Source organism: Mesitornis unicolor, unplaced genomic scaffold (assembly GCF_000695765.1).
Source record: "Mesitornis unicolor isolate BGI_N332 unplaced genomic scaffold, ASM69576v1 scaffold5422, whole genome shotgun sequence".
Classification (NCBI taxonomy): domain Eukaryota; kingdom Metazoa; phylum Chordata; class Aves; order Mesitornithiformes; family Mesitornithidae; genus Mesitornis; species Mesitornis unicolor.
In genome coordinates, this window is record NW_010171094.1 from 22393 (window position 1) to 34715 (window position 12323).

Sequence of the window (12323 nt, forward strand, 5' to 3'; positions counted from 1 at the left end):
AAGTTTGGGATCTTGTCTGGAATAATGTCTTTCTATCTCCTCAGGAATCTGTGGTGCACAAAGGATTAAGGCACTTAAAATCAAGTTTTTAGCAAAACTGAGGGACAGCAGAAGTCCTCTTAAAGCTTCCTCTGCAATCTGGTTAACATTTGTCTACCTTCTCTGGCTCAGCAAACACTGACATACTGGTTGTTGCTCTTGTGTAGCAATCTAAGTACTCTCCTCTCAAAGCTTTTGCAGGCTTACTAACAAACCAATGAAAGGAAGGATGATCAGATCCTAGAAATATAGGAAGTATCTTGCTCAACACATGTTTGACTGTGTATTTAATTTATATATCGTGTATTTTGTGCATGTGTGAATGTGCCATTGTAATCTGTGCTAATTCATGAATGCAGCTGTATGCTCTGCTTCCCTCCCTTTCTTTTTCAGCAGACCAAGGCCCCTGGCCAGGAGAGTAAATGCTGGGCTGTAAATGTGGAAATGGAGTCGTCATGAAGAACTGAGAATAGCTGCCTTCATTGGGTGTAGGTTGTGGTACTTCATTAGATGCTTGAGGTTGAACGTAAATGTCTAATCAGTTTTGAGTGGGTTTAGGGTTAAACAAGAGGTCTCCTTGAGGCTGGTGAGACCACTTCAGGGGATACTTAAGTGTTTTGCTGAATGAGAATTGGTGAAGTGGAGCCTTGCAGGCTGGCACTGGGACACTTGGAGTGGATTTGGCAACCACAACACACTAGCAAAACCGATCCTGAAGTGGTCTGATTTAGGCTTTTTGAAAATGGGTAACTCTTGCATGTGTGAGTGTTGCATTAGCTTGCCAGTTTGAACACTAAAAGTACATCTATTCTCTTAAGAATGAATTCTTCTTGTACAAGGATTTTTACTTCATCAGAAGGTTTACCGGCTTACTGTCGTAGCTCCTCCTCCCCTGTCTGGCAGTCATGCCTCTGCATTATTCATTTGACACAGACTGTTGGGTTCTTGGTGACAGATACTACTACGTGTTTTCTACTAGATTCCATGTAATTTCCTTAAGACTCTATGCCCTAATAAAATTTATGTAAAGAGAAAGCTTTCCTATGCATGCCCCAGTTATAAAAATGTGATGATTATTTTGTGAATGAAGAAATATTTTTTCCTAACAAAAACAGAATCGTCTAAGGCCATAGATTAATCGCATAATAGATTAATCTTAAAATTAAAGTGTTATTTTGTGTGTTTTGCTTGTCATTTGCGAGAACAAAATCCACAGCTGGCTTTTGCAGGAACCTGCTCTACCCTGAACCATGACATGAGACATTGATAAAGCAGCTGCTTGTTCTTCTTATTCTTCCTCAAATACACGTTTTTTGTACTGTGGTAATTTTAGCACTTTAAACGCAGAACAATGCTTTGTCCTTACGTGGCTTGGTAGCTAATTTTGAACGTTTGTGAAGCAGAAATACTGTGTTTTGTGGCTGAAAAAATGAAGATGAAATGGAGATTTACTCAGAATCACTCATGGTGGCATCAGTGGGGAATGAGGCGCCAAGTCAGGCCTCATGGCTGCCAGGACAGACGCCATCTGCCGAAGTGGGACAGCTTTGGTGATGGGCTGGTGTGTAACATGGTTTTATGTGCCTGACATGGTCAGGACAGATCTGTCAGTGCAACATGAGTCATGAATATGGGGAGAGATAGGAGAGAGTACCAGATCCAGGAATGTGTGGTCAAAGGAGTTTAGAGATAGGAGAAAATCCAGCACCTCTGTGTGAGGTGGTGCTGCAGTGCCCAGGGGCAGTAGTGTGGTGGCCCAGGGACAGCCCTCTGGGTTAGGTCAGTTGTTTGTGGTGTGGCCCTGGGCAGGAGGGCGATGCCCAAACTGCCCTTGCTGCCCCCAGCTTGTGCAGGCTCTGCCAGCCCTGCTGAGGCCTGATGGCAGCCATTGGGCTCTGGGAAAAGCAGGAGTGAGACCCTCTCAGGGTAGCATGACCTCTCTGGTGGTTCGTCCAGTCAGGCCTGTAGTGGTTATTAGCAGTAATGAAACATTGCTTGTTAGGAAATAAACCCAACTTGCTTCTCATTTTGAGATAGCAAATGAGCTGGAAATCAGAGATGTCAGACTCTGTGAACCAAGCCTCGTTTCAGGGCAAGAGCCATGGATAACTCGTTAAGGCCAATCTTTGTTAGAAGACTTTCAGAAACATTTAATAATTTCTCATCTAAGGAAAGGTAAATACATAAGAGTTCATACAGCTCTAATGTTTACTAATATTTAAATGCTAAAGTCACTGCACAGTAAAACTTGGACAATTAAGAGTGAAATCACTGACATAACAGTTTCATAACCCTCAAACTGAGTAATTAGCTAAGAGTATCCCAATTTCTGACAGAATAATTGATGCTCAGGGAGGTAGTCATTTACATATCAAGGTTTCCATGAAGCCCTTGGGGAATCACAGCTTGATGCTTATGTTATACAGTCATACTTCAAGTGCAACAAAGTTTTAACATTTTATGTTGAGAAGTTTTTCAGATGTTAGTGTTCAGTCATCAAAAATTCAACCTCAAAAACAAAAATTTTAAAAATGCAGAGAAGTGGCTCCCAAGTGACAGGAAGCCTGCACGATATAAAGCCCTCGATTTCAGGGGAGGAGTTTGGAAGTTTGCTTTCATAAGGTCCCAGCTCGAAGCCTTCTGAAAACTGGTGAAAGGATTCCTGATGACAACAGCAAGCTTTGAATTGAACCTAAGGTGAACTGTGGGGTTTTGCTACTTTTATAGTAGATGTGAACACAGCCCTCTTGATTTTTCACGTGCAGGAGCCTCAGTGGTTCACACAGCTGTAGTATCAGTGTGAGACTTTGGTCTGATGTGGAGCACACACATCTCCCACTTCTCGGTGGTTCCTGGTAGATGCTGCTGAGGGCTGTGGGCTGGTTGTGGGTCCTGGGTTCTACCACCCGATGTGCAAGGTGACGTGGTGAGAGGGGTCACAGGAGATGCAAAGAGTGTCCTCTTCAGGCCGTCCAAACCCTCACAAGTAGTGCTGCTGCTGTAGAGGGCACTGCCCTTCTGAAGATGGACCCTATGCCATGTAGTACCTAAAGGTACTCCTGTGGAGCAGCTGCAGATATGTGGGCTGGGTTTCTTGCATAGGTTTTCCTTAGGCTGGTAGAGTAAGAAGTAAAGTTTCACTGGATTCTGGGCAGTTTAGTTTCTTTTTGTAAGAAGTGGAATCTGTTGACGGATGCTGACAGTAATTTTGGGGAGACTGATGTTTTGGTAGCTCTTTTATTCTTAGGTTAAATCTTCTTAGCCATTAACATCTCTTGGTTTGATTACTGCAGAAAATTTGTGTGCTTTGCAGGTGCCTGAATTTATTAATTTAGCCTAACATTAAGGAGGAGCTTCTAAATACTATGGTCTCAGCCCTCAGCAAATGGTGATGAAATATCCTCATAGCTGTCATATGTGTGAGATGCTCCTGTAGCATAGTGCTGAGCCTCCTTAGTACCTGCCTATTGCGTGCAAGGATTTTAGAAAGATTTTTCAGAGGGGAAATTTGTATGAGCCCTTCTTCTTGGAGACTTGTTTAGAATTTAGACTGGACTTCATTCTCTGCAGTTGCAGGTTTTAAATAAATGTCACTTAAGGATATTTTGGAGGCTTTCTTGCTGACTGCTATGTTTCATTGATGAATTACTTGAAAGGTGGTGCTCCAAATAGTTTCTGGCTTCTATAAAGCAGTTTTTACCTTTATTTTAAGCTTTTACTTGTTGCACAGGTTTTTAAAAGTACAGAACTACACTATCTCTTTATTTTGAACAACCCTAGAAGTCTGCTTGATACCAAACTGTGTTTTTTATTTGAGTGTAACTTGTGTTTGCAGGTAATGTACCTCAATGTTTTGTTCTTGGTATGAAGATCATACAGGTTGTAAAAGAGTTCTCAAGTTATGCACATTTTACTTATGCTGTTTGGCCGGATGGCTGTTAACAGCCACTGACACTTTGGAACCACTTTATAGTGAAACTTGATGTGTCTCTTCACCTGTACCTCCTCTGTTCTCTCTGCTCAGTAGATCAACTTCATGGTAGGTGGGTTTTCCATTACAGAGGAGCAGTGAGTTGACATGTGCAATGTGGCATTGCACGACGTTGCTTTGAGAGCCTTGAGAGAGATTTTCTATTTCACTTGGTTATCAAATCAATTTGCCCATCCCAAATTCACTATAAAGTGGGTCTGCTATGAACCTGAGCTTCAGAGAAGCCCATGCTGATGGCATTGCATAGACTATTGCATCCTAATCCTGCATGTCTTTTTGCAAAGCTTTCTTTTATTTTTAATTTATATTTCCTTTCTTGCTGCAGTTTTTTTCTCTATTTTGTATTGTAGGATCGGGATATTCACCCCTTGAAGATGACGAAGATGTATATGCACGCAATAGATATAAAGGTGAATGCTTTGCTAATGTGCTAAAGAGGATCAGCTGACTGCTGAAAGAAAGCTATGTTCTTTTTCTTTTCATGAATGATAAAATCTTGATGATCCAGCTCCATGGTTTTTCTCATGGATTTTTAGATCAAGATTTAATTTCTACTTTTTTTAACAATGGAAATTAGACCAAGTACTGATCACCACTCTTATGCACCTGAGTAAGTAACTCTTGCACTGCCTTTGCTCTTGGAAGATCAGGTTGTTAAATCATTAAAATCTAGGAAGAGCTTCTCTTTCTTCTTCATACATCCTAACAAAACCATCAATGGTAAGCTGACTTAAAATCTGGGCCTACTGATGGTAATGTATAGAAGTACGTGCAAGAGAACTTGATTTTCATGACTTTTTTTCCCATAAAATTGCTTGCATTTTAGGTTAACCTACTACCTGAAATGCCAAGTGAAGTGTATTTAATGAATGAACATGTACATCCCAAAACCAAATTATGTAGCTGGATGAATGAGTGAATGCACTGGCGTGTTTATAATGCAAATTCAGGTTTTCTTTCCTATTCTGGAAGAATTTGCCATTCAGCAAGATTGAGAAGTTTTTTGCCACTACCAGTAAATCTTCCATTTACTATGTCCATTTTCTTAAAGTCTGGTTCTGTCTCAATACTTTTCTCCTCTGCCAAAATTCCTCAGAAGCCTAGACAGTAACAAAACTTAGCATTTAATTTGTCACTTCAAATGGTAACTGTGTTTCTTTTTAGTAAACTGATCTGTGGACATACTAGAATTGTAATGTAATCATTTTGATTACCTGAAAATACTGGGCATTGGTGTCTTGTTGTATGTTATTGATTCCCTGCAAAGAATCAATGGACCTTGTAAGAGGTAAGTCATAAAGTAATTTAGACATTCATGAACAACGAAGAGGAAAGCACAGACGCTATGGCTATGTTGCTGTTTTCATAAATGTTGTATGTTCCTCCTAGTAAAATACTTCAGTGTAAAATTTTACTTTCAAACACATGCAGAAATATTTATCTAAAGATCTATTTGGGTAAACTCATTTTTCTTTGCCTTTTAACATGTAACCCTCTGCAGACACATAAAAAGGAATTCCAGAGATCATGAAGATTAATCAATGCCAATTCATGGCAGGGCAGGCAAGTAGTTAAAGTGTGGATTCTGTATAAATTCCCTTTATGTGGAGCTCCAAAATGGATTATACTCATGTCAGCCAAAATGTCACCAAGATAAGTGATACATAATGACTCATTCACACAGATATTAAAAACTGCCCCGAGTTTGGAAGCACTGCTGCCAAATCTTGAAGATCAGACAATGTGAATCTAAGAGTATAAAGTGCTGGAGTAGAAAAGGCTCTCTCTTCATTAGCATACTTATTTAAGTTGGTGTTGCAGGGAAGAGGATGAAGAAAGACAAAGCAAGGGGAAAAGGGGCAGAGTAGCTATGTTCAGAGCTTCTCCTTATATGTACAGTCCAGCATTTTAGGTATGCCCTATTGCTTGGTAGATAAAACTTCTAGTATCAAATAACTACCTGAATTTGCTTAACTGATGTTAACACACATAAACAGCGTTGGATTTTATTTGCACACGTACTCACTAAACCGTGCAAGTGAGCACACAGATTCATCCTATTTGGCATGTGCAAACAAAACATAGCAGTTTACTGAGGGGGTGGGATTCGACCTCCTACCAAACCCTTTTGTCTTCATCTGGATGTTTTTCAACTTGCTCGGCTTTCCAAAGAAACCTCGCTGAGACTTTCTGTGCCCACAGCATTTTTAAAGAGCTTTTCCCTTCCTCCCTGGTGAACCCTCAGCTCTGCTGGCTGATGTGCCGTCAAGCAGCAGTACAACCTGTCACTTTGCATGCTGCTTGTGAGGGAAATGCACAGCTGAGGCTGCTGGTGTTTTATCAGGACTGAGGCATTGTCGGAAATGATGCTTTAGAAAATGCCACTTGGTATGGCTGTCTCGGAGCGTATTTGATGAGGAAGGGCTTCCTGAATACAGCAGTTCCTGTGTTCATCACAGCTCTAGTGCCACTGCTCTGATGATCCTGGTTCCTAGTATGGTTCCTCAAATATCCACTGTAGTGATCAAACTGTAACCCCCACTGCAGAGAAAATGTTGTGTCTTCAACTATTTCTGCTTGCTGCCTGTTTTCCAGTGGTTTCAAACACAGGATTCAGTCTCTGAAGTGTTTTACTACTAAGTGATAATGCAGGCTATTGTGTCACTGAGGAATGGTGCAAGCTTTCTGTTAAACAGAAAAATACTACATAGATCTTAGTACCTAAAACCTTAAATTTCAGCTAGGTGAACAGAGCCCAGTACAGATGGTGAAGCTTCAGAAGAGGTGCCTGAGAAACCTGTAGCTTTTCTTATTCCCAAAGCCTTCAGAAACACAGCTGATCTTGTCTTGAGGCAGGGAACAGCCTGTGTGACCTCTCGGGGCCCCATCCAGCCCTAATATTCCATAAATACTCCATTTAGCTGCTTAGCCTTTGAAAACCAATATGTGCCTTCACTTAAAAAAAAACGTACTTTGATCTAAAACTTTGTTGTATCATTTGATGTGCTTTCAGGCACATAAGCTTTTCAAGTTAGCTGGGGGTTTTTTCAGTGATACCAGTTGGTCTAAACCCAGGTATTTGACCCCTTATAAACCCTGACTCACCCACTTTCTTCTAATCACATTCAGTTCTAGAGTAAGCATAATAATGTTTTAGATCAAACAGATGTTCCTCCTAAGCTCATCAAGTTATCTGCATCCAAAAGCATGTCTGCTTTTGTTTTTCTTTCTGACAGTATCATTTGGTCCAGTAGAAGATGTATTACACCTCCCTAGAAGCCTTGCTTTGTTTCTTTCATTAGACCACCAAAGCTGCAGTGATGCTACAGGAAGGCCTTTTTTTTTCAGTATTCTGTTTGTGCGTTAAACTGCATTTGTTAGCTGTTAGCCACTTTTATTTTTAAATATATGAGCAGCTGTTTACTCAAGGCAAGCATGTTTGTAAAGCCACAAAAATCTGCAGAAAAACTCGCCCAATTTGCAATACTTGAAACAGCAGCTTTGCCTTTTTATTAGCATCTTGACCATCTTGCAATGTGTATTTGTCTTAACACCCTTTACAAAAGAAATCAGCCATGTGCATTTGCACCTTATATATGTGGAAAACCTGAGGCATAAATATCTTGAACTGATTTGCTGAAGGATTGCCTAGCTGGCTGGGGCAAAAGCCCAGCCCACCTGAGTCTTCATCTTGTGTCCCTTCAGTCAGTGTTCTCCTACTAATTTCAGGTTCAAACCCTTCTGCAGAAAAACTGAGGCCTCCTCCGTAGTTCAAGAGATCCTACAGCAAGTGGGAAAAGGTGGTTTTGTTTTGTTTTGTTTTTTAAATTTTAAATAAATGTTTAGGGTCTCAGGACATGAGAAGAACAAGTGGGACAGAAAAGTTGGGAATTTTGAGGATGAGACCGCTGAAGGGGAGATTATGGAAAAACTGTTGTTAGCTCAGGGGGAGGAGGATTTCTCCAGGAGGTGAGAGAGACAGAGGCTGCCTCTGTGAATCCAACATGCATGGCTTCCCCCAGAGAGTGGTTGGAGGCGATGCTTTGGACTGCCTCAGTGGCAGTGGGGTAGGCAGCTGATGAAGCTGCAAAGTGGCCCAAGTCAGTTGATGAGGCCTTTTTTAATGTCTTTTGGTAACTATGGGATATAGATTAGGGCGAAGAACAGGAAACTGTTCTAAAAAAAACAAACCCAAAAACACTCTCTGCCAAACTACTTTTTCATAATTGTAAGGTAAGTAGTGCAGGATGTACCTGACATTCAGTACTTCTAGAAAACAGTACCATAGGTGGAAAGACCAGAAATGGGGTGATTGTGTGGCTGAGCCAAAAAGCTGACCTACACTCTGCCTCTAACCGGCCGTGTGCTGTCTGCCTGCTCTGCTCGTTTCCCATGCTTACTGCATATTTGGTGACACTGGGAATAATGCCATTTATACTTCTTTCTTTGTAAAGGTTTTTCACACGTATTGGTGAAATACAGAAATAGGCATGGCATCAGAAACAGGCTTGTCTAGAGGAAGGTGCTCTTGGTCTAGTAAAAAGCTGGGCAATTAATCTCTGATTTTAGTCCTCGGGTGCTATTTGCCTTGATTCAGGACCAGCACAGCAAAATGTAGTTTCCATTGGGAAAGTGTAAATATGTCCTAGAGTCATCGTACACTGAATGTAAACATCCCATGTGTGATAAATTTAACAGTCTGTGTTGATTTTTGTTTGTTTATGTGTGGAGCTGATCCAAATCGTGTAGGAAAAAAGTATATAACTCTAGGAATTAAGAGCTAGATGTTAACATCTGCCAAAAATTATCAAGAAATTATTTTTAATGTCTCCTGTGACTTTGTAAGGACGAAAGCTAAAGTTCTGTGTGTTTTGTGGTTGAGGTTTTTTTCCATCTTTCTTGCAGACTTCGAAAGTTTTATCATGTACCTCCCTCGTGTCACACATTGTCACTCAGGAATTCAGGACCTGTTACCTTTTTCTTTTTGCCTTGCAGTCCCTCCCTTCCTCCCTCCCTCTCGATATGTCCTTTTCAATTCTTGGAGCTGAGCAGGGGCATGCTTAGTCACTCCTTGTGTAGGAAACTCCTCCTGAGAAGCTGACTGCTGCGGAAAGAGCACGGCTTTCTTGGTGCTCCCTGCTGTCAAAGCTAAACAAAGATTTTGAAGCTTTTCCTGGGAAGTCTCTATTTGATACTGCACACATCAGTATGATAGCATGGTGTTAAATCCTCACAAGACAACAGTACCCACATCCTGAGTATTTTAAAGTGCAGTCCTGACCAGTTATTGAAAGTTCAGTTTTATGTACATATGTTTCCCTTTTTCCCAAGAGTTCAGTAGGAGCCGTGGAGTCTTAGCCAAATTCTGTCTTTCCTCTGACTTGGCAGATCCATCCATGTCACTGTCCTGCATCCAGGAGCAACTGGAAGGTGGTTTGTGTACTTCAGGCTACATTTCCATGATCGTAGGGAAGGGTAGTCCTCCAGCCATTTTTACCACACATGAAGTCCAAATCTTTGAGAAGATTTAGAACTAAACTTAAATTTCTGCTGCTTGGGTTCCCTTTTCTGAATATGTGCTAAGTTTATAGGATGCTTGTGAATTAACATCGACACCCTCTGAAGGATCTGACAGTTGCACTTGGAAGCTACAAATTACTACCAAAAAGGGAGGAATTACATCAGATCTTCCTTGAAAGCTCTTCACTTAGTCTGTTGGGTTGGATGCTTGCCTTCAGACGTAATCATGGCAATGGTATTTTGCCCATTTGCTGGTAGAAAGCTATTTTGCTGGCAGTATAAAGAGTATTGGAGTGTTTCAGCAGAACTGCTCGTCTTGCACACTTCACAAGCTCCAGTTCAGGCTTAATCCTGGGTGCAAACCTGGAGCCATACTGAAACCTGGAATGGTTGTTCTGACACATGGAGGATGTGCACAGACAGGCTTGACATGTTGACGAGATTATTTCTGTAAGTCATGTCATTTTTAACTGTGGGAGAGCTTGGACTATACAGAGTTCAGCCAAGGCAATGTCAAATACTGCACAAGTTATTATGAAAGATTTTTTTTAAAGGGGTAGTGAGAGAGCTAAGTGTAAAGATTACAACTACAGCTAGACCAAGGGTGTTCTTAATGCAAACTTCTGCTACCAAAGAGAAGTTAGATATATCCATTTAAAAACAAGAGAAGAAAAAAAGGTCTGGTTGTCATCAAACTGTCCACATGGTGGCACACTTATTCCATGGACAAAAAACGTATACCCTCCCCAGTCTAATAGCTACATTCATTCATGTTTGTAATAAAAAAGGGCTGCCAGTCTTTGAAGAGTTGACCTTCTGATGTATAAGACTAAGTGCACCTTGCTATACTGTTACTTCTCCACTTCCGAGATTGGTGGCTTTTTAAGTAAGACTTTTTTTTTTTTTCAATTTCTTCTGTGTGACCTTGAATAAAGAAAGTAACTTTATATTTGTGTCTGACCTTTTACATTTTGCGAAGTACTATGTGTGGGTTTTTTCATTCTCTGTGCTAGAAACACCGTGGTGCTCACCCATTAAAGTGAAACATGGTTATGCAAACTGCAGGACACCTCAAGGGGAATATTACAAGAATGTATTGGGAACAAGATGTGATATTCGCTGTCAAAAAGGCTACGAACTGCATGGCCCTCAGCAGCTAATTTGTCAGTCAAGCAAACGCTGGTCTGGGAAAGTGTTGTGCAAACGTAAGTAGCTATGAAGTCTGAGTGTGCAGCTTGGGCCCCAGATTCAGCAGGCAATAAACTTTATTTGCCTTTGAAACAGTGATCTTGGGGTTGTTATTTGCATTTTAAACATTGACAGTATACTTAGATATGTATATTGGTTTGTTGCTGAGGGTGGTACATGGCATGATAAGTATATGGTACAAGTAAGTGGTACAAATACTCTTAGCAGAGGACAAAGACAGAGAACTTTCTATGACTGTGGGATTTTGATTTCTGGGAATAATTTTGTGACAGAGCCATAAAGCTGCTCTAAGATATTGGCCATCTCGGATTTTGTAAACGGAACACAATTTGTATCAGGTGTCTAAGTGGGCTCTTGCAGAAAAACATTTTTATGAGAAGAGAGGAATAAATGCTTGTAATCTTTTTCTCATATAAATATCCCATTAGGCCACTGTGTATGTAAAGTTAAATTTGAAATGCGGCTAATAAGAACAGTGCAAAAAGCCTCATGTGGAACATGACTTTCTTCCACTTGTCATTTGCTAGCGGTGTCTTTGTTTCTGTGTTCTACCCCACATTCCCATTATTCTAAAGGGGGATAACAGTTTTCCAGAAATCTTTGTTTTCTCTTCCAGAAAAGCGCTGCCCCACTCTGTCCATGCCAACCAATGGGGGCTTCAAGTGTTTAGATGGTGCCTACTTTGGCTCAAGGTGTGAGTACTACTGTTCACCGGGATACCAGCTGAAAGGGGACCGTATAGTGACGTGCATGGACAACAAAGTCTGGAGTGGCCGGCCAGCATCCTGCGTGGGTAAGTAGGATGAGCAGCCTGCGTCCCTGAAAGCCTACATATTGATGACTCCCTGAACTTGCCAACACCTGGGCCATCCAAATGAATTCCCAAATGCTTGTTTATCTGATTTCTGGGGTGGGGGTGTGGGGGACCAACTGTCCCTTTGGGGGAAGCAGAGAACAGTTTTCCAAGGGGTACAGTGTACTCTGAATCACTTACTGCTTTTAGTCCCAAGTGACTGCCTTCCTTACACACGAACAGCTCCAAGCATTATCAGTTTAATAAAGATGAGGCTGGTGTAAATGGTCAGTGTTTTAAAATGCTTATAACAGCTTTCCCTGATCTCCTGGGTGACTCCTTGGTACTCTGTAATTACTGTGCTGCTCTTCTAGCATGTTCTCTGTGCTGGAGCCTTTCCTGCTCTCTGCAACTTAATGATAAAACAGATTTGAAACTAAACCCTTTGTCTGACCTCCCCTGTTGCTTTTGTTTCTTGAGATCCTAATCTCCAAATATATCCTGGGAATATGAATGGATTGTAGTTACCAGCGTGGTTGCAGTGAGCTAGGCTAAATTTGGTTCCTAATAGTTAGGCCAGCGATTTTCCTTACTTAGTCAGCAGTCTTGGAACCTCAGCTGGAATAATTGGTTTTATGTACATAAATCAAAAGAGAGATAAACAAATACTGAGATTTAACTTTCCTTCCTGCTAATAAGATTTCAGCAGATAGCGAAGTCTCAGCTGCTCCTCCTGTTTCTGGAAAGTCTCTGATAAAAGGTTCAGCAAGC

General features: G+C 41.1%; 1 protein-coding gene across 1 annotated transcript in view; it reads left to right on the forward strand.

Annotated features, from left to right (window-relative positions):
* Positions 1-4380: 4380 nt before the first annotated feature.
* Positions 4381-12323, forward strand: part of SRPX (sushi-repeat containing protein, X-linked) — a gene marked incomplete at its 5' end in the record, with an annotated part of 20268 nt that continues 12325 nt past the window's right edge. Inside the window, 3 exons of the mRNA XM_010179896.1 lie at positions 4381-4440; positions 10564-10755; positions 11376-11552. Coding sequence (XP_010178198.1) covers positions 4381-4440; positions 10564-10755; positions 11376-11552 — 429 coding nt within the window. The remainder of the gene's footprint in view (positions 4441-10563; positions 10756-11375; positions 11553-12323) is intronic.